The 22,031-nt window shown below is 36.3% G+C and overlaps 3 protein-coding genes across 9 annotated transcripts; all 3 read left to right on the top strand.

Annotated features, from left to right (window-relative positions):
• The first annotated feature begins 1,190 nt into the window (after nt 1-1,190).
• Nucleotides 1,191-6,743, top strand: LOC141378457 (serine/threonine-protein kinase pim-3-like). 2 transcript variants are annotated; one of them, XM_073927859.1, is made up of 8 exons: nt 1,191-1,483; nt 1,726-1,974; nt 2,092-2,174; nt 2,288-2,338; nt 2,411-2,783; nt 2,908-3,087; nt 3,160-3,255; nt 3,353-3,539. In XM_073927859.1, the coding sequence occupies exons 1-7, from the start codon at nt 1,468-1,470 to the stop codon at nt 3,249-3,251; spliced, it is 1,044 nt and encodes a 347-aa protein (XP_073783960.1). In that variant the 5' UTR covers nt 1,191-1,467; the 3' UTR covers nt 3,252-3,255; nt 3,353-3,539. The 2 variants fall into 2 exon arrangements, with proteins under 2 accessions (XP_073783960.1, XP_073783961.1); XM_073927860.1 differs by lacking the exons at nt 3,160-3,255; nt 3,353-3,539 and adding an exon at nt 4,893-6,743.
• Nucleotides 6,744-8,354: 1,611 nt separating this feature from the next.
• LOC141378456 (serine/threonine-protein kinase pim-3-like) lies at nt 8,355-14,327 on the top strand. 3 transcript variants are annotated; one of them, XM_073927857.1, is made up of 8 exons: nt 8,355-8,647; nt 8,893-9,141; nt 9,259-9,341; nt 9,455-9,505; nt 9,578-9,950; nt 10,075-10,254; nt 12,060-12,147; nt 14,140-14,327. In XM_073927857.1, exons 1-7 carry the CDS (start codon nt 8,632-8,634, stop codon nt 12,140-12,142), a joined length of 1,035 nt encoding a protein of 344 aa, XP_073783958.1. In that variant the 5' UTR covers nt 8,355-8,631; the 3' UTR covers nt 12,143-12,147; nt 14,140-14,327. The 3 variants fall into 3 exon arrangements, with proteins under 3 accessions (XP_073783958.1, XP_073783956.1, XP_073783957.1); XM_073927855.1 differs by lacking the exons at nt 12,060-12,147; nt 14,140-14,327 and adding exons at nt 10,327-10,422; nt 10,520-10,706; XM_073927856.1 differs by lacking the exon at nt 14,140-14,327 and having other exon boundaries at nt 12,060-13,968.
• A 1,197-nt stretch (nt 14,328-15,524) lies between these two features.
• LOC141378451 (serine/threonine-protein kinase pim-3-like) lies at nt 15,525-22,029 on the top strand. 4 transcript variants are annotated; one of them, XR_012393097.1, is made up of 8 exons: nt 15,525-15,817; nt 16,063-16,311; nt 16,429-16,511; nt 16,625-16,675; nt 16,748-17,120; nt 17,245-17,424; nt 19,230-19,393; nt 21,305-22,029. XR_012393097.1 is itself a non-coding variant. In XM_073927834.1 (8 exons), exons 1-7 carry the CDS (start codon nt 15,802-15,804, stop codon nt 19,310-19,312), a joined length of 1,035 nt encoding a protein of 344 aa, XP_073783935.1. In that variant the 5' UTR covers nt 15,525-15,801; the 3' UTR covers nt 19,313-19,317; nt 21,305-22,029. The 4 variants fall into 4 exon arrangements, 3 of the variants coding, with proteins under 3 accessions (XP_073783935.1, XP_073783933.1, XP_073783934.1); XM_073927834.1 differs by having other exon boundaries at nt 19,230-19,317; XM_073927832.1 differs by lacking the exons at nt 19,230-19,393; nt 21,305-22,029 and adding exons at nt 17,497-17,592; nt 17,690-17,876.
• Nucleotides 22,030-22,031: the final 2 nt, after the last annotated feature.

Below are 22,031 nucleotides of genomic sequence, written 5' to 3'. Positions count from 1 at the left end.
TTATTCATTTCATAAAGAGTTTTTAACTACATTGAAAAAATAGAAACCTGTTTACCTTTAATATGTTTACTTTAATTAACTTTGATATATTTTTACTACTGTAAACTGGTGTATAAAATCAGGCCGCTTCAATGCACACTTTGCACCCTTAACAGAAGTTCAGAAGCTCAAATCACATCAAATCATCAAACGTAATGACAAACGAGAGATGTTTTTCTGAATAAAATACAATCTTTTTTTTTGTTTTAATATAAATGAACAAGGCTAGATAGGTTAGGAAAAATCTAGCAAACGTACAAGCTAATTGTCATTACAGACCTTGTGATAGTAATTTAGCTTATTGAAAGCTGTATATTAGTAATGAAAACAGCTATCTAGATTCATACAAACAGAAATAATGTATTTATAAACTTGCACCTTTCTGCTGTGGACGCCATCTTGTGGTCAGACGCGGGAACTCATTCGGCAGGTGAACTTTTGTGCTTTCTAGCCGTTGAGTGAACACAAAGTCCCTTAAAAAGCCTTCACATACATCCAAAAAAACGAAAACATTAATAAAACTTAATAATATTAAATCTGAAAACAAGAGCAAATGAAAAGTACATAAATATGACTGAACCATGTAGCCTACCAGATGATGATACAAACGGCCATGTGATCTGAAATCGTGCGTAGACCATAGACTGTAAAATATAGGCATAGACATAGAAATGGTGAACGATTTAATTTACTTTCTATTATTTACAATAATAAACTTTTTTTTTTAACTTATATTCCTAATATCTACGTGAGCAGTTAGCACTGTACGTGTAATTAACCAGCATGCACTTACATTGCTTGGGCCACTAATAGAAAATATATGAGTTAATTTTATTATTTTAATTTAATTAATTCCTAAATAGCTGTACATTTTACAAAGTCAAACCTTGTCAAACCAATCTTGCTCATTTAGCATTATTATTACAGTTTCGTGAATTATAAATTAATTGATTTAAACTTCATTATTATTATTATTATTATTATTATAACTATGTTATTTATTATTATTAATTATTTATTATTTATATGTTGAGATGAGATGAATCGTTTACTCATGTGATTCAGATTGGCGATTCAAATTGTGGTTGCTATAGCAACGCGTGTTATGATTTGACTCCATATATAAACACCGAGACTCGCCGCTATCTGTTGATTGAGGAGAGGCGAATTTCTGAGGCATTTGCTGAGGATTACTGTGCTGATACTGCGATTCTTCAAGGAGACCAGAGAATTTCTGACAGAAGACTTTTATTTTACAAGGAGATCGACGCTCAGAGCTGAAATTATTCCTTTTCACACGTTTTGTTGCTCTTTTGTTGTGTTTATTTTGATTTTGATCTTGTTTTTATCGTTTTTATTGACATTTTTATTGATATTTGATCTTTGTTCTTGTTTTCAGGTTTGCTGGAGTTTGGAGGAGTTTGTCAGATGGGTGAAAACCGCAGTGAGTGTTTTAGTTTTTATTTGTTTATGATCAATCATGATATGATGTTGTGTAATATTTGGGGAAATGTGATGTAAATAAACTGGTACAAATGAACCCATTTCAACACAACTGTTCCCCGATATAAGTGATCAGATGTCTTTTATTCTCTGTAGATGCAGCTACTAAAGTTAATTGTTGATTAATTCTTATAATCTTATAATAAACGTGATATGTTGTTGTTGTTGTTGTCGTTGTCTCAGGCCGCTCCAGATCCAGGAGTTCTGCTTTCATCCAGGCAGCTGTTCAGGACGTCAGGACACATGATGGTGATGGTGAAACCCAGACCGTGAGCCAAGAGCTTGATGGACCTCTGCCTTCCCTGTTGGCCAAATCTGTGTCCACAGATCAGGGTAACAGGAAGAGGAAGCGGCAGAGCGGCAGCCAGCAAACACCAGAAGATGAACGTCCGTCCACCTCATCTAGAAGAGCTCTCAAACGCTCTCGCAGAGGTCAGAATGGCTTATTGAAGAAGTGATGATGATGTTTCAGTAATGCTCTTTTGCAGTTTTCTCTACTGCTGCATGTTTTCTTTGAACACACATTTCTACTGCTCCTCTGTGTTGCAGACGCGTATGCAAAGGGCCCACTGCTGGGAGACGGTGGATTTGGCTCTGTGTTCGCTGGGATGCGCAGGTCCGATGGACTGCCAGTAAGTCGTTTTCTCCGCTCTTCATTCAAACAGCCTTTAGAAATCCTGATCTCAGTAAATGTGATGTGCGAGGATCAGGCAGGTGTGATTTATTATGCTTTATCTGTCTACAGGTCGCCATCAAGTATGTGTCTAAAGAGCGGACACAGAGGAGACTGAGAGTTGTGAGTTCAGTGTGAACCTGTTGTTGTGTTTGATGTTTCATTGGGTTCTGAATCCAATCGTTTGTCCTGCAGGAAGGTCAGGGTCGGCTGCCGCTGGAGGTGGCACTGATGACCCGCGTCAATTCAGCTCCTGCCTGCCCCAACGTCCTGCAGCTGCTTGACTGGTTTGACCGTCCCAGACGCTACATCCTGATCCTGGAGCGTCCGGATCCCTGCCAAGACCTCCAGAGCTTCTGTGAGGAGAACGGCTGTCTGGATGAGCGTCTGGCCAAGAAAGTGCTGGTGCAGCTGATCGCGGCTCTGAAACACTGCGAGAGCCGCGGAGTCCTGCACCGGGACGTCAAGCCAGAGAACCTGCTGATCTCCACAGAGTCCCAGGACATCAAGCTGCTGGACTTCGGCTGTGGAGATCTGCTCAAGCGCTCGGCCTACAAATACTTCGCAGGTGGGTTTGTGTTGCAGAAGGAAACACTCTGTGGATGTTTGTGAGCTTTTGATGATCCACCAAAGGGAATTTGTGTGTGCTGGAGTGTTTTGAACGGGTGTTTGTGTCTCCTTGTGTCTCTCAGGAACTATTCAATACGCTCCACCTGAGTGGTTCTGCAGACAGCGCTACCATGCGGGTCCAGCTACGGTGTGGTCAGTAGGAGTGACCCTCTTCAACATCCTGTGCAACCGTTTCCCCTTCGGAGGTGCACTGAGGGTCACGTCCAGAAGCAAACTGACCTTCCCCATAACTCTGTCAACAGGTAAGAGACTCACTGAGAGATCAGCAGAAGTGTGTTGCTCTGTGTTTCTGAACACGGTGTTGTGTGTATCAGAGTGCCGTCAGCTGATTGGCTGGTGTCTCAGTCCAGCGGCGGCTGATCGGCCCAGTTTGGACGATATTGAGCGCCATCCCTGGTTACAGTGAACAGGTGGCCAGTGACTTGACACTTATCTGAGTGACGCACTCATGGCTTTGATTGTGTTGTTAGGGTCAGTCTGGATTAATGATCTTAATGATTTGTGTAGGGTGAGCAGGAGTCACACAGGAAGTGCAGAGAACTGCTTCCTGATCACCTGCAGAATGAGGAGTGGGCATAAACTAATGGCCGACTCACCCAGGGCCGGGGCCCCTTTACCTGCACTAAGCCACGGCTTTAGATGACTTTAATGTTAAAAGGGATTTTAATAATAAATGTATTATTTAGACAAATAATCCAGGTGTAGTGTCTTCCTAGAGTGACTGGAGAGAGCTCAAATAAAGGGAGAGTTCACACAGAAATCCAGATTTACTCACTGTTTACTCAAGCTCAAGCGGTTTCAAATCTTTAAGAGTTTCTTGTTTTCTGTTTTGCACAAAATAAAATGTTTTGAAGAAGCTGAAAACCTGTAACCGTTGACTTTCATAGTAGCAAAAACAAACAAGTCAATGGGTACAGCTTTTCAGCTTTCTTCAAAATATCTTCTTTTGTATTGAACAGAATAAAGAAACTCAAACAGGTTTGGAGCAAGTGAAAGGGAGTTAATGATACAGAATTGTTATTTTGGGGTGAACTATCCATTTAAGTCCTCTTAATGGAGGTTTTCATAATGGTTTTAAAATGAAGATTGCAGCTCTACTGACTGAGGCTAAAGGTGTGATGAAATATTGTTTAGGTTGTTATTCCATTAAATGATCTTATAGATCTATAATATATAAGTTTTGGTGGAGTTGTTGTGGTAATTTGCCCACAGTAGCAGTAAAACCTCTGAAATGGTGTACACATCTGATGATCTAAGACCTAGTTTTTTGTTTTTTTAATATTAGGAATGTTCAGAGCTCTGTTAGATGTACATTTGCATTCTACATTTCTGTTGTTGTAGCAGGGAGATGTTTGTTTTGTGGCATGAAAAGAGTTTAAGAACTTCAGTTTTAGCTGGGAGTACTACTGCATATGCACTCATGTGATTGGCTTAAATTATATTAAACTGAGAGACCCAGAAACAACACTGAGTCCTTTCTGAGACTGCAAGTCAAATATTTGGAAAAAACATTTAACCTTTCTTAAATGTATTTACATTTTTAATCATTAAAAACTTACAATATTAGAATCAATGAAAATAGGATGCAGATGCCAGAACATTGTCATTAACACTCTTTTGAATCATATTTCTACTAAAGAACAATGACTTTAGTTTACTCTACTTTACATTCTGCTGGTTCTGACATTAGAATAAATACTGAAGTCTGAACTCTGAGCTCTTTTATTCCTCTGCCTTTGTTGCTGTGTGGAAGGCATGTCTAATGAAGCATAACACACTTCATCACCAGCCTGAAACAGAATATATTTCATTAAAATAATAAACAAATAAATATATTATATTATATTGATGTAATTTGTGTTGCTGCTAAACTATTGCGAATGATATATATTAAAATTATTCTCAAAATGTGCTCATACCTCAACATGTCTGTTCTCAGCCCCAGAACCTACAGAAACTTAACAAAAGATAAGAATAATTTACATTTTATAATTTGAGATATCCATTTTTTACGAATAGCTGATGACCTGTAGTTTTCTTCTGACAGAGGCAGTAGACGCAGATGGAGAAGAGGAGAACACACACCGAACACACACTGAACAGCAGATTCCAGCAGAAAACACACTCTGATGCAGGTGATGTGGAGGTGCTGTTAAACCGTTCAGCACAAGGAGACTCTTGCTCTAAAATGAACAACAGGCCATTATTAAAGTGAATATATATTTAGTTATTATATTCATTTTATTTTATCTTTACTGATTACACACAATAATGAAAAATATGAGTTTAACACTGATGAATTTGCTAAAAGTGGTTGGAAAATCAGAAGTTAAAGATTCTAATATTAAATACACTATAAATCATCGTTTTACAAAATATAATGAATTTGCTGTTAATTTAATTTAAAGTATTATTAGAAACTAAGATACACTTTAAAAACTAATTATAAACACTTATTTTACTAATATACTTTATTAAATATACAATTTTTCTGTATTTGAAGTTGGACTATGGCTGCAGGATTGTGTTGCTTAATTATTTGCAGGACTTTGCATTAATTATCGATAAAATTCATTCAAATAATATTAAAATAATAAAACTTTAGGTAAACATGTAAACTTATCATTAAAGCACAGCTATATTATGAAGAGATAAACTATAATTGACACTAATATTAGCTGTAATCCATAATCATCAAAATGAACTGAAATAAACACTTGAAATAAATTATTCTGAGTGTAATGAATGATTAAATAATTCCCCAGCACGGTTTAATTGAGAAAATATCTTTTGCAACACATTTTTAAACATAATATGTTAAATAAATAATCTCTAATAACTCATGACACAATATTTTAATAGTTATTTTACAAGACACTAGTATTCAGCTTAAAGTGCAGTTTAAAGGCTCACTGGGTTAATTAGGTTAACTAAAGTTAGTTTAATTTAGGCAAATCATAGGACAACAGTGCTTGGTTCTGTAGCCAAAAAAAAAAAAAAAAAAAAAAAAATTCTTACAGGGCTAATAATAATGTGCTTAATTTTTTGTTTGTTTTTATCAAAAACTGTTTTCACTTCAGCCAAACTGAAAAATAAACTTCACTGATCTGATAAGATCTCTTAGATCATTGTCACAAAGCACAGATTTTCCATTAGGCTTTCTTTAGTCTTGTGTATTGATTAATGTGCGCGAGGGCAACTATTGGTTTAATGAGGGAGTTTTCTGAGAGATGAAGAGCTGTAAAGTGAGTGTTCAATTACAAAAAGAAATGATTATACAAACTCAGTGTTTCCTTTTATTAACATTAACAAAACCGTATTACTTTAAAAGAAATATAATTATCAAAGCATGTCTTAGAGCGAATAAGCCCAACAGGTTTTTTATGTAATCGCCTTTTATCTTAATTTATATATAAAATAAATGTTTAATTAGTAATCACTACTGATGGGTTAGATTTTCAATATTCAATATTGTTCAGTAATTATTCAGCAGTAATTAAACATCTCTGTAGCATTTCCTCCTGCAGATGTGGTTCAGTCAGTTCAGCACTGCAGGGAGCTGTCCATTGTGCTGAATTTACTCCACACTAAACTCTCTTCACACATTAAATTCATTATAAGTGTCTGATCAGTGAACAGGATACTGTCATTTCTCAACAACTAAAGAAGGTCTAATGTAGAAATTAAAAGATAATAGGAAATACAAACAGATGGATTTGCTTTATGAAAGGAAATTTTGTTGAATGATTATTACAATTTGGTTTAAATGTTGAATGTTGCACTCGTATATGTTGCATTGCTCTGCTCTTCTTTAAATAAATCAAACCTCAGTTGTGTGCTGTTTACACTGTCTCTGATTCATGGTACGTATTTTAATAAATCAGACTTTTGCATCTTCAGTTTCTCATCAATTCCAAGTCATGAAAATAATAAAAGCAACATTTACAGCTGCAGCGTGCACTAAATATTTTCTTACTTTTCTTATTTCTGTTTTTGTCTAACCACAGTTTATCTCATGCATTGATGTGTGTATTGAGCATGCAAGATCACCAGCTTGACCACAAACAGTTTTAGGACATTCAGTCTGTTGCATGCCTGAATAAAAACACTTGTGGTTTGTGTTCTCGCCTAGCTTTTCACAGCAACTGCAACATCACTGCACCAGGAGCGTCAGTAAAGACCAAGAAGAAGAAGAAGAAACACAGCACTGAGCCTCAAAGCTGATGTACTGAAGGCTGCAAGCAGAATCATTTATGACCCAGAGATAATTTAATATAAAAAATGTATATCAATATAAGAAATGAACCATATTATTAATCATATTATTCATTTCATAAAGAGTTTTTAACTACATTGAAAAAATAGAAACCTGTTTACCTTTAATATGTTTACTTTAATTAACTTTGATATATTTTTACTACTGTAAACTGGTGTATAAAATCAGGCCGCTTCAATGCACACTTTGCACCCTTAACAGAAGTTCAGAAGCTCAAATCACATCAAATCATCAAACGTAATGACAAACGAGAGATGTTTTTCTGAATAAAATACAATCTTTTTTTTTGTTTTAATATAAATGAACAAGGCTAGATAGGTTAGGAAAATTCTAGCAAATGTACAAGCTAATTGTCATTACAGACCTTGTGATAGTAATTTAGCTTATTGAAAGCTGTATATTAGTAATGAAAACAGCTATCTAGATTCATACAAACAGAAATAATGTATTTATAAACTTGCACCTTTCTGCTGTGGACGCCATCTTGTGGTCAGACGCGGGAACTCATTCGGCAGGTGAACTTTTGTGCTTTCTAGCCGTTGAGTGAACACAAAGTCCCTTAAAAAGCCTTCACATACATCCAAAAAAACGAAAACATTAATAAAACTTAATAATATTAAATCTGAAAACAAGAGCAAATGAAAAGTACATAAATATGACTGAACCATGTAGCCTACCAGATGATGATACAAACGGCCATGTGATCTGAAATCGTGCGTAGACCATAGACTGTAAAATATAGGCATAGACATAGAAATGGTGAACGATTTAATTTACTTTCTATTATTTACAATAATAAACTTTTTTTTTTAACTTATATTCCTAATATCTACGTGAGCAGTTAGCACTGTACGTGTAATTAACCAGCATGCACTTACATTGCTTGGGCCACTAATAGAAAATATATGAGTTAATTTTATTATTTTAATTTAATTAATTCCTAAATAGCTGTACATTTTACAAAGTCAAACCTTGTCAAACCAATCTTGCTCATTTAGCATTATTATTACAGTTTCGTGAATTATAAATTAATTGATTTAAACTTCATTATTATTATTATTATTATTATAACTATGTTATTTATTATTATTAATTATTTATTATTTATATGTTGAGATGAGATGAATCGTTTACTCATGTGATTCAGATTGGCGATTCAAATTGTGGTTGCTATAGCAACGCGTGTTATGATTTGACTCCATATATAAACACCGAGACTCGCCGCTATCTGTTGATTGAGGAGAGGCGAATTTCTGAGGCATTTGCTGAGGATTACTGTGCTGATACTGCGATTCTTCAAGGAGACCAGAGAATTTCTGACAGAAGACTTTTATTTTACAAGGAGATCGACGCTCAGAGCTGAAATTATTCCTTTTCACACGTTTTGTTGCTCTTTTGTTGTGTTTATTTTGATTTTGATCTTGTTTTTATCGTTTTTATTGACATTTTTATTGATATTTGATCTTTGTTCTTGTTTTCAGGTTTGCTGGAGTTTGGAGGAGTTTGTCAGATGGGTGAAAACCGCAGTGAGTGTTTTAGTTTTTATTTGTTTATGATCAATCATGATATGATGTTGTGTAATATTTGGGGAAATGTGATGTAAATAAACTGGTACAAATGAACCCATTTCAACACAACTGTTCCCCGATATAAGTGATCAGATGTCTTTTATTCTCTGTAGATGCAGCTACTAAAGTTAATTGTTGATTAATTCTTATAATCTTATAATAAACGTGATATGTTGTTGTTGTTGTTGTTGTCGTTGTCTCAGGCCGCTCCAGATCCAGGAGTTCTGCTTTCATCCAGGCAGCTGTTCAGGACGTCAGGACACATGATGGTGATGGTGAAACCCAGACCGTGAGCCAAGAGCTTGATGGACCTCTGCCTTCCCTGTTGGCCAAATCTGTGTCCACAGATCAGGGTAACAGGAAGAGGAAGCGGCAGAGCGGCAGCCAGCAAACACCAGAAGATGAACGTCCGTCCACCTCATCTAGAAGAGCTCTCAAACGCTCTCGCAGAGGTCAGAATGGCTTATTGAAGAAGTGATGATGATGTTTCAGTAATGCTCTTTTGCAGTTTTCTCTACTGCTGCATGTTTTCTTTGAACACACATTTCTACTGCTCCTCTGTGTTGCAGACGCGTATGCAAAGGGCCCACTGCTGGGAGACGGTGGATTTGGCTCTGTGTTCGCTGGGATGCGCAGGTCCGATGGACTGCCAGTAAGTCGTTTTCTCCGCTCTTCATTCAAACAGCCTTTAGAAATCCTGATCTCAGTAAATGTGATGTGTGAGGATCAGGCAGGTGTGATTTATTATGCTTTATCTGTCTACAGGTCGCCATCAAGTATGTGTCTAAAGAGCGGACACAGAGGAGACTGAGAGTTGTGAGTTCAGTGTGAACCTGTTGTTGTGTTTGATGTTTCATTGGGTTCTGAATCCAATCGTTTGTCCTGCAGGAAGGTCAGGGTCGGCTGCCGCTGGAGGTGGCACTGATGACCCGCGTCAATTCAGCTCCTGCCTGCCCCAACGTCCTGCAGCTGCTTGACTGGTTTGACCGTCCCAGACGCTACATCCTGATCCTGGAGCGTCCGGATCCCTGCCAAGACCTCCAGAGCTTCTGTGAGGAGAACGGCTGTCTGGATGAGCGTCTGGCCAAGAAAGTGCTGGTGCAGCTGATCGCGGCTCTGAAACACTGCGAGAGCCGCGGAGTCCTGCACCGGGACGTCAAGCCAGAGAACCTGCTGATCTCCACAGAGTCCCAGGACATCAAGCTGCTGGACTTCGGCTGTGGAGATCTGCTCAAGCGCTCGGCCTACAAATACTTCGCAGGTGGGTTTGTGTTGCAGAAGGAAACACTCTGTGGATGTTTGTGAGCTTTTGATGATCCACCAAAGGGAATTTGTGTGTGCTGGAGTGTTTTGAACGGGTGTTTGTGTCTCCTTGTGTCTCTCAGGAACTATTCAATACGCTCCACCTGAGTGGTTCTGCAGACAGCGCTACCATGCGGGTCCAGCTACGGTGTGGTCAGTAGGAGTGACCCTCTTCAACATCCTGTGCAACCGTTTCCCCTTCGGAGGTGCACTGAGGGTCACGTCCAGAAGCAAACTGACCTTCCCCATAACTCTGTCAACAGGTAAGAGACTCACTGAGAGATCAGCAGAAGTGTGTTGCTCTGTGTTTCTGAACACGGTGTTGTGTGTATCAGAGTGCCGTCAGCTGATTGGCTGGTGTCTCAGTCCAGCGGCGGCTGATCGGCCCAGTTTGGACGATATTGAGCGCCATCCCTGGTTACAGTGAACAGGTGGCCAGTGACTTGACACTTATCTGAGTGACGCACTCATGGCTTTGATTGTGTTGTTAGGGTCAGTCTGGATTAATGATCTTAATGATTTGTGTAGGGTGAGCAGGAGTCACACAGGAAGTGCAGAGAACTGCTTCCTGATCACCTGCAGAATGAGGAGTGGGCATAAACTAATGGCCGACTCACCCAGGGCCGGGGCCCCTTTACCTGCACTAAGCCACGGCTTTAGATGACTTTAATGTTAAAAGGGATTTTAATAATAAATGTATTATTTAGACAAATAATCCAGGTGTAGTGTCTTCCTAGAGTGACTGGAGAGAGCTCAAATAAAGGGAGAGTTCACACAGAAATCCAGATTTACTCACTGTTTACTCAAGCTCAAGCGGTTTCAAATCTTTAAGAGTTTCTTGTTTTCTGTTTTGCACAAAATAAAATGTTTTGAAGAAGCTGAAAACCTGTAACCGTTGACTTTCATAGTAGCAAAAACAAACAAGTCAATGGGTACAGCTTTTCAGCTTTCTTCAAAATATCTTCTTTTGTATTGAACAGAATAAAGAAACTCAAACAGGTTTGGAGCAAGTGAAAGGGAGTTAATGATACAGAATTGTTATTTTGGGGTGAACTATCCATTTAAGTCCTCTTAATGGAGGTTTTCATAATGGTTTTAAAATGAAGATTGCAGCTCTACTGACTGAGGCTAAAGGTGTGATGAAATATTGTTTAGGTTGTTATTCCATTAAATGATCTTATAGATCTATAATATATAAGTTTTGGTGGAGTTGTTGTGGTAATTTGCCCACAGTAGCAGTAAAACCTCTGAAATGGTGTACACATCTGATGATCTAAGACCTAGTTTTTTGTTTTTTTAATATTAGGAATGTTCAGAGCTCTGTTAGATGTACATTTGCATTCTACATTTCTGTTGTTGTAGCAGGGAGATGTTTGTTTTGTGGCATGAAAAGAGTTTAAGAACTTCAGTTTTAGCTGGGAGTACTACTGCATATGCACTCATGTGATTGGCTTAAATTATATTAAACTGAGAGACCCAGAAACAACACTGAGTCCTTTCTGAGACTGCAAGTCAAATATTTGGAAAAAACATTTAACCTTTCTTAAATGTATTTACATTTTTAATCATTAAAAACTTACAATATTAGAATCAATGAAAATAGGATGCAGATGCCAGAACATTGTCATTAACACTCTTTTGAATCATATTTCTACTAAAGAACAATGACTTTAGTTTACTCTACTTTACATTCTGCTGGTTCTGACATTAGAATAAATACTGAAGTCTGAACTCTGAGCTCTTTTATTCCTCTGCCTTTGTTGCTGTGTGGAAGGCATGTCTAATGAAGCATAACACACTTCATCACCAGCCTGAAACAGAATATATTTCATTAAAATAATAAACAAATAAATATATTATATTATATTGATGTAATTTGTGTTGCTGCTAAACTATTGCGAATGATATATATTAAAATTATTCTCAAAATGTGCTCATACCTCAACATGTCTGTTCTCAGCCCCAGAACCTACAGAAACTTAACAAAAGATAAGAATAATTTACATTTTATAATTTGAGATATCCATTTTTTACGAATAGCTGATGACCTGTAGTTTTCTTCTGACAGAGGCAGTAGACGCAGATGGAGAAGAGGAGAACACACACCGAACACACACTGAACAGCAGATTCCAGCAGAAAACACACTCTGATGCAGGTGATGTGGAGGTGCTGTTAAACCGTTCAGCACAAGGAGACTCTTGCTCTAAAATGAACAACAGGCCATTATTAAAGTGAATATATATTTAGTTATTATATTCATTTTATTTTATCTTTACTGATTACACACAATAATGAAAAATATGAGTTTAACACTGATGAATTTGCTAAAAGTGGTTGGAAAATCAGAAGTTAAAGATTCTAATATTAAATACACTATAAATCATCGTTTTACAAAATATAATGAATTTGCTGTTAATTTAATTTAAAGTATTATTAGAAACTAAGATACACTTTAAAAACTAATTATAAACACTTATTTTACTAATATACTTTATTAAATATACAATTTTTCTGTATTTGAAGTTGGACTATGGCTGCAGGATTGTGTTGCTTAATTATTTGCAGGACTTTGCATTAATTATCGATAAAATTCATTCAAATAATATTAAAATAATAAAACTTTAGGTAAACATGTAAACTTATCATTAAAGCACAGCTATATTATGAAGAGATAAACTATAATTGACACTAATATTAGCTGTAATCCATAATCATCAAAATGAACTGAAATAAACACTTGAAATAAATTATTCTGAGTGTAATGAATGATTAAATAATTCCCCAGCACGGTTTAATTGAGAAAATATCTTTTGCAACACATTTTTAAACATAATATGTTAAATAAATAATCTCTAATAACTCATGACACAATATTTTAATAGTTATTTTACAAGACACTAGTATTCAGCTTAAAGTGCAGTTTAAAGGCTCACTGGGTTAATTAGGTTAACTAAAGTTAGTTTAATTTAGGCAAATCATAGGACAACAGTGCTTGGTTCTGTAGCCAAAAAAAAAAAATAATAAAAATCTTACAGGGCTAATAATAATGTGCTTAATTTTTTGTTTGTTTTTATCAAAAACTGTTTTCACTTCAGCCAAACTGAAAAATAAACTTCACTGATCTGATAAGATCTCTTAGATCATTGTCACAAAGCACAGATTTTCCATTAGGCTTTCTTTAGTCTTGTGTATTGATTAATGTGCGCGAGGGCAACTATTGGTTTAATGAGGGAGTTTTCTGAGAGATGAAGAGCTGTAAAGTGAGTGTTCAATTACAAAAAGAAATGATTATACAAACTCAGTGTTTCCTTTTATTAACATTAACAAAACCGTATTACTTTAAAAGAAATATAATTATCAAAGCATGTCTTAGAGCGAATAAGCCCAACAGGTTTTTTATGTAATCGCCTTTTATCTTAATTTATATATAAAATAAATGTTTAATTAGTAATCACTACTGATGGGTTAGATTTTCAATATTCAATATTGTTCAGTAATTATTCAGCAGTAATTAAACATCTCTGTAGCATTTCCTCCTGCAGATGTGGTTCAGTCAGTTCAGCACTGCAGGGAGCTGTCCATTGTGCTGAATTTACTCCACACTAAACTCTCTTCACACATTAAATTCATTATAAGTGTCTGATCAGTGAACAGGATACTGTCATTTCTCAACAACTAAAGAAGGTCTAATGTAGAAATTAAAAGATAATAGGAAATACAAACAGATGGATTTGCTTTATGAAAGGAAATTTTGTTGAATGATTATTACAATTTGGTTTAAATGTTGAATGTTGCACTCGTATATGTTGCATTGCTCTGCTCTTCTTTAAATAAATCAAACCTCAGTTGTGTGCTGTTTACACTGTCTCTGATTCATGGTACGTATTTTAATAAATCAGACTTTTGCATCTTCAGTTTCTCATCAATTCCAAGTCATGAAAATAATAAAAGCAACATTTACAGCTGCAGCGTGCACTAAATATTTTCTTACTTTTCTTATTTCTGTTTTTGTCTAACCACAGTTTATCTCATGCATTGATGTGTGTATTGAGCATGCAAGATCACCAGCTTGACCACAAACAGTTTTAGGACATTCAGTCTGTTGCATGCCTGAATAAAAACACTTGTGGTTTGTGTTCTCGCCTAGCTTTTCACAGCAACTGCAACATCACTGCACCAGGAGCGTCAGTAAAGACCAAGAAGAAGAAGAAGAAACACAGCACTGAGCCTGAAAGCTGATGTACTGAAGGCTGCAAGCAGAATCATTTATGACCCAGAGATAATTTAATATAAAAAATGTATATCAATATAAGAAATGAACCATATTATTAATCATATTATTCATTTCATAAATAATTTTTAACTACATTGAAAAAATAGAAACCTGTTTACCTTTAATATGTTTACTTTAATTAACTTTGATATATTTTTACTACTGTAAACTGGTGTATAAAACCAGGCCGCTTCAATGCACACTTTGCACCCTTAACAGAAGTTCAGAAGCTCAAATCACATCAAATCATCAAACGTAATGACAAACGAGAGATGTTTTTCTGAATAAAATACAATCTTTTTTTTTTGTTTTAATATAAATGAACAAGGCTAGATAGGTTAGGAAAATTCTAGCAAACGTACAAGCTAATTGTCATTACAGACCTTGTGATAGTAAATTAGCTTATTGAAAGCTGTATATTAGTAATGAAAACAGCTATCTAGATTCATACAAACAGAAATAATGTATTTATAAACTTGCACCTTTCTGCTGTGGACGCCCTCTTGTGGTCAGACGCGGGAACTCATTCGGCAGGTGAACTTTTGTGCTTTCTAGCCGTTGAGTGAACACAAAGTCCCTTAAAAAGCCTTCACATACATCCAAAAAAACGAAAACATTAATAAAACTTAATAATATTAAATCTGAAAACAAGAGCAAATGAAAAGTACATAAATATGACTGAACCATGTAGCCTACCAGATGATGATACAAACGGCCATGTGATCTGAAATCGTGCGTAGACCATAGACTGTAAAATATAGGCATAGACATAGAAATGGTGAACGATTTAATTTACTTTCTATTATTTACAATAATAAACTTTTTTTTTTTAACTTATATTCCTAATATCTACGTGAGCAGTTAGCACTGTACGTGTAATTAACCAGCATGCACTTACATTGCTTGGGCCACTAATAGAAAATATATGAGTTAATTTTATTATTTTAATTTAATTAATTCCTAAATAGCTGTACATTTTACAAAGTCAAACCTTGTCAAACCAATCTTGCTCATTTAGCATTATTATTACAGTTTCGTGAATTATAAATTAATTGATTTAAACTTCATTATTATTATTATTATTATTATTATTATAACTATGTTATTTATTATTATTAATTATTTATTATTTATATGTTGAGATGAGATGAATCGTTTACTCATGTGATTCAGATTGGCGATTCAAATTGTGGTTGCTATAGCAACGCGTGTTATGATTTGACTCCATATATAAACACCGAGACTCGCCGCTATCTGTTGATTGAGGAGAGGCGAATTTCTGAGGCATTTGCTGAGGATTACTGTGCTGATACTGCGATTCTTCAAGGAGACCAGAGAATTTCTGACAGAAGACTTTTATTTTACAAGGAGATCGACGCTCAGAGCTGAAATTATTCCTTTTCACACGTTTTGTTGCTCTTTTGTTGTGTTTATTTTGATTTTGATCTTGTTTTTATCGTTTTTATTGACATTTTTATTGATATTTGATCTTTGTTCTTGTTTTCAGGTTTGCTGGAGTTTGGAGGAGTTTGTCAGATGGGTGAAAACCGCAGTGAGTGTTTTAGTTTTTATTTGTTTATGATCAATCATGATATGATGTTGTGTAATATTTGGGGAAATGTGATGTAAATAAACTGGTACAAATGAACCCATTTCAACACAACTGTTCCCCGATATAAGTGATCAGATGTCTTTTATTCTCTGTAGATGCAGCTACTAAAGTTAATTGTTGATTAATTCTTATAATCTTATAATAAACGTGATATGTTGTTGTTGTTGTTGTTGTCGTTGTCTCAGGCCGCTCCAGATCCAGGAGTTCTGCTTTCATCCAGGCAGCTGTTCAGGACGTCAGGACACATGATGGTGATGGTGAAACCCAGACCGTGAGCCAAGAGCTTGATGGACCTCTGCCTTCCCTGTTGGCCAAATCTGTGTCCACAGATCAGGGTAACAGGAAGAGGAAGCGGCAGAGCGGCAGCCAGCAAACACCAGAAGATGAACGTCCGTCCACCTCATCTAGAAGAGCTCTCAAACGCTCTCGCAGAGGTCAGAATGGCTTATTGAAGAAGTGATGATGATGTTTCAGTAATGCTCTTTTGCAGTTTTCTCTACTGCTGCATGTTTTCTTTGAACACACATTTCTACTGCTCCTCTGTGTTGCAGACGCGTATGCAAAGGGCCCACTGCTGGGAGACGGTGGATTTGGCTCTGTGTTCGCTGGGATGCGCAGGTCCGATGGACTGCCAGTAAGTCGTTTTCTCCGCTCTTCATTCAAACAGCCTTTAGAAATCCTGATCTCAGTAAATGTGATGTGTGAGGATCAGGCAGGTGTGATTTATTATGCTTTATCTGTCTACAGGTCGCCATCAAGTATGTGTCTAAAGAGCGGACACAGAGGAGACTGAGAGTTGTGAGTTCAGTGTGAACCTGTTGTTGTGTTTGATGTTTCATTGGGTTCTGAATCCAATCGTTTGTCCTGCAGGAAGGTCAGGGTCGGCTGCCGCTGGAGGTGGCACTGATGACCCGCGTCAATTCAGCTCCTGCCTGCCCCAACGTCCTGCAGCTGCTTGACTGGTTTGACCGTCCCAGACGCTACATCCTGATCCTGGAGCGTCCGGATCCCTGCCAAGACCTCCAGAGCTTCTGTGAGGAGAACGGCTGTCTGGATGAGCGTCTGGCCAAGAAAGTGCTGGTGCAGCTGATCGCGGCTCTGAAACACTGCGAGAGCCGCGGAGTCCTGCACCGGGACGTCAAGCCAGAGAACCTGCTGATCTCCACAGAGTCCCAGGACATCAAGCTGCTGGACTTCGGCTGTGGAGATCTGCTCAAGCGCTCGGCCTACAAATACTTCGCAGGTGGGTTTGTGTTGCAGAAGGAAACACTCTGTGGATGTTTGTGAGCTTTTGATGATCCACCAAAGGGAATTTGTGTGTGCTGGAGTGTTTTGAACGGGTGTTTGTGTCTCCTTGTGTCTCTCAGGAACTATTCAATACGCTCCACCTGAGTGGTTCTGCAGACAGCGCTACCATGCGGGTCCAGCTACGGTGTGGTCAGTAGGAGTGACCCTCTTCAACATCCTGTGCAACCGTTTCCCCTTCGGAGGTGCACTGAGGGTCACGTCCAGAAGCAAACTGACCTTCCCCATAACTCTGTCAACAGGTAAGAGACTCACTGAGAGATCAGCAGAAGTGTGTTGCTCTGTGTTTCTGAACACGGTGTTGTGTGTATCAGAGTGCCGTCAGCTGATTGGCTGGTGTCTCAGTCCAGCGGCGGCTGATCGGCCCAGTTTGGACGATATTGAGCGCCATCCCTGGTTACAGTGAACAGGTGGCCAGTGACTTGACACTTATCTGAGTGACGCACTCATGGCTTTGATTGTGTTGTTAGGGTCAGTCTGGATTAATGATCTTAATGATTTGTGTAGGGTGAGCAGGAGTCACACAGGAAGTGCAGAGAACTGCTTCCTGATCACCTGCAGAATGAGGAGTGGGCATAAACTAATGGCCGACTCACCCAGGGCCGGGGCCCCTTTACCTGCACTAAGCCACGGCTTTAGATGACTTTAATGTTAAAAGGGATTTTAATAATAAATGTATTATTTAGACAAATAATCCAGGTGTAGTGTCTTCCTAGAGTGACTGGAGAGAGCTCAAATAAAGGGAGAGTTCACACAGAAATCCAGATTTACTCACTGTTTACTCAAGCTCAAGCGGTTTCAAATCTTTAAGAGTTTCTTGTTTTCTGTTTTGCACAAAATAAAATGTTTTGAAGAAGCTGAAAACCTGTAACCGTTGACTTTCATAGTAGCAAAAACAAACAAGTCAATGGGTACAGCTTTTCAGCTTTCTTCAAAATATCTTCTTTTGTATTGAACAGAATAAAGAAACTCAAACAGGTTTGGAGCAAGTGAAAGGGAGTTAATGATACAGAATTGTTATTTTGGGGTGAACTATCCATTTAAGTCCTCTTAATGGAGGTTTTCATAATGGTTTTAAAATGAAGATTGCAGCTCTATTGACTGAGGCTAAAGGTGTGATGAAATATTGTTTAGGTTGTTATTCCATTAAATGATCTTATAGATCTATAATATATAAGTTTTGGTGGAGTTGTTGTGGTAATTTGCCCACAGTAGCAGTAAAACCTCTGAAATGGTGTACACATCTGATGATCTAAGACCTAGTTTTTTGTTTTTTTAATATTAGGAATGTTCAGAGCTCTGTTAGATGTACATTTGCATTCTACATTTCTGTTGTTGTAGCAGGGAGATGTTTGTTTTGTGGCATGAAAAGAGTTTAAGAACTTCAGTTTTAGCTGGGAGTACTACTGCATATGCACTCATGTGATTGGCTTAAATTATATTAAACTGAGAGACCCAGAAACAACACTGAGTCCTTTCTGAGACTGCAAGTCAAATATTTGGAAAAAACATTTAACCTTTCTTAAATGTATTTACATTTTTAATCATTAAAAACTTACAATATTAGAATCAATGAAAATAGGATGCAGATGCCAGAACATTGTCATTAACACTCTTTTGAATCATATTTCTACTAAAGAACAATGACTTTAGTTTACTCTACTTTACATTCTGCTGGTTCTGACATTAGAATAAATACTGAAGTCTGAACTCTGAGCTCTTTTATTCCTCTGCCTTTGTTGCTGTGTGGAAGGCATGTCTAATGAAGCATAACACACTTCATCACCAGCCTGAAACAGAATATATTTCATTAAAATAATAAACAAATAAATATATTATATTATATTGATGTAATTTGTGTTGCTGCTAAACTATTGCGAATGATATATATTAAAATTATTCTCAAAATGTGCTCATACCTCAACATGTCTGTTCTCAGCCCCAGAACCTACAGAAACTTAACAAAAGATAAGAATAATTTACATTTTATAATTTGAGATATCCATTTTTTACGAATAGCTGATGACCTGTAGTTTTCTTCTGACAGAGGCAGTAGACGCAGATGGAGAAGAGGAGAACACACACCGAACACACACTGAACAGCAGATTCCAGCAGAAAACACACTCTGATGCAGGTGATGTGGAGGTGCTGTTAAACCGTTCAGCACAAGGAGACTCTTGCTCTAAAATGAACAACAGGCCATTATTAAAGTGAATATATATTTAGTTATTATATTCATTTTATTTTATCTTTACTGATTACACACAATAATGAAAAATATGAGTTTAACACTGATGAATTTGCTAAAAGTGGTTGGAAAATCAGAAGTTAAAGATTCTAATATTAAATACACTATAAATCATCGTTTTACAAAATATAATGAATTTGCTGTTAATTTAATTTAAAGTATTATTAGAAACTAAGATACACTTTAAAAACTAATTATAAACACTTATTTTACTAATATAATTTATTAAATATACAATTTTTCTGTATTTGAAGTTGGACTATGGCTGCAGGATTGTGTTGCTTAATTATTTGCAGGACTTTGCATTAATTATCGATAAAATTCATTCAAATAATATTAAAATAATAAAACTTTAGGTAAACATGTAAACTTATCATTAAAGCACAGCTATATTATGAAGAGATAAACTATAATTGACACTAATATTAGCTGTAATCCATAATCATCAAAATGAACTGAAATAAACACTTGAAATAAATTATTCTGAGTGTCATGAATGATTAAATAATTCCCCAGCACGGTTTAATTGAGAAAATATCTTTTGCAACACATTTTTAAACATAATATGTTAAATAAATAATCTCTAATAACTCATGACACAATATTTTAATAGTTATTTTACAAGACACTAGTATTCAGCTTAAAGTGCAGTTTAAAGGCTCACTGGGTTAATTAGGTTAACTAAAGTTAGTTTAATTTAGGCAAATCATAGGACAACAGTGCTTGGTTCTGTAGCCAAAAAAAAAAAAAAAATCTTACAGGGCTAATAATAATGTGCTTATTTTTTTGTTTGTTTTTATCAAAAACTGTTTTCACTTCAGCCAAACTGAAAAATAAACTTCACTGATCTGATAAGATCTCTTTGATCATTGTCACAAAGCACAGATTTTCCATTAGGCTTTCTTTAGTCTTGTGTATTGATTAATGTGCGCGAGGGCAACTATTGGTTTAATGAGGGAGTTTTCTGAGAGATGAAGAGCTGTAAAGTTAGTGTTCAATTACAAAAAGAAATGATTATACAAACTCAGTGTTTCCTTTTATTAACATTAACAAAACCGTATTACTTTAAAAGAAATATAATTATCAAAGCATGTCTTAGAGCGAATAAGCCCAACAGGTTTTTTATGTAATCGCCTTTTATCTTAATTTATATATAAAATAAATGTTTAATTAGTAATCACTACTGATGGGTTAGATTTTCAATATTCAATATTGTTCAGTAATTATTCAGCAGTAATTAAACATCTCTGTAGCATTTCCTCCTGCAGATGTGGTTCAGTCAGTTCAGCACTGCAGGGAGCTGTCCATTGTGCTGAATTTACTCCACACTAAACTCTCTTCACACATTAAATTCATTATAAGTGTCTGATCAGTGAACAGGATACTGTCATTTCTCAACAACTAAAGAAGGTCTAATGTAGAAATTAAAAGATAATAGGAAATACAAACAGATGGATTTGCTTTATGAAAGGAAATTTTGTTGAATGATTATTACAATTTGGTTTAAATGTTGAATGTTGCACTCGTATATGTTGCATTGCTCTGCTCTTCTTTAAATAAATCAAACCTCAGTTGTGTGCTGTTTACACTGTCTCTGATTCATGGTACGTATTTTAATAAATCAGACTTTTGCATCTTCAGTTTCTCATCAATTCCAAGTCATGAAAATAATAAAAGCAACATTTACAGCTGCAGCGTGCACTAAATATTTTCTTACTTTTCTTATTTCTGTTTTTGTCTAACCACAGTTTATCTCATGCATTGATGTGTGTATTGAGCATGCAAGATCACCAGCTTGACCACAAACAGTTTTAGGACATTCAGTCTGTTGCATGCCTGAATAAAAACACTTGTGGTTTGTGTTCTCGCCTAGCTTTTCACAGCAACTGCAACATCACTGCACCAGGAGCGTCAGTAAAGACCAAGAAGAAGAAGAAGAAACACAGCACTGAGCCTGAAAGCTGATGTACTGAAGGCTGCAAGCAGAATCATTTATGACCCAGAGATAATTTAATATAAAAAATGTATATCAATATAAGAAATGAACCATATTATTAATCATATTATTCATTTCATAAAGAGTTTTTAACTACATTCAAAAAATAGAAACCTGTTTACCTTTAATATGTTTACTTTAATTAACTTTGATATATTTTTACTACTGTAAACTGGTGTATAAAATCAGGCCGCTTCAATGCACACTTTGCACCCTTAACAGAAGTTCAGAAGCTCAAATCACATCAAATCATCAAACGTAATGACAAACGAGAGATGTTTTTCTGAATAAAATACAATCTTTTTTTTGTTTTAATATAAATGAACAAGGCTAGATAGGTTAGGAAAATTCTAGCAAACGTACAAGCTAATTGTCATTACAGACCTTGTGATAGTAATTTAGCTTATTGAAAGCTGTATATTAGTAATGAAAACAGCTATCTAGATTCATACAAACAGAAATAATGTATTTATAAACTTGCACCTTTCTGCTGTGGACGCCATCTTGTGGTCAGACGCGGGAACTCATTCGGCAGGTGAACTTTTGTGCTTTCTAGCCGTTGAGTGAACACAAAGTCCCTTAAAAAGCCTTCACATACATCCAA

The sequence above is a fragment of the Danio rerio genome, chromosome 17 (assembly GCF_049306965.1).
Source record: "Danio rerio strain Tuebingen ecotype United States chromosome 17, GRCz12tu, whole genome shotgun sequence".
Classification (NCBI taxonomy): Eukaryota; Metazoa; Chordata; class Actinopteri; order Cypriniformes; family Danionidae; genus Danio; species Danio rerio.
The sequence above is the reverse complement of the archived record's forward strand: the minus strand, read 5'-3'. Positions and strand labels throughout refer to the sequence as shown.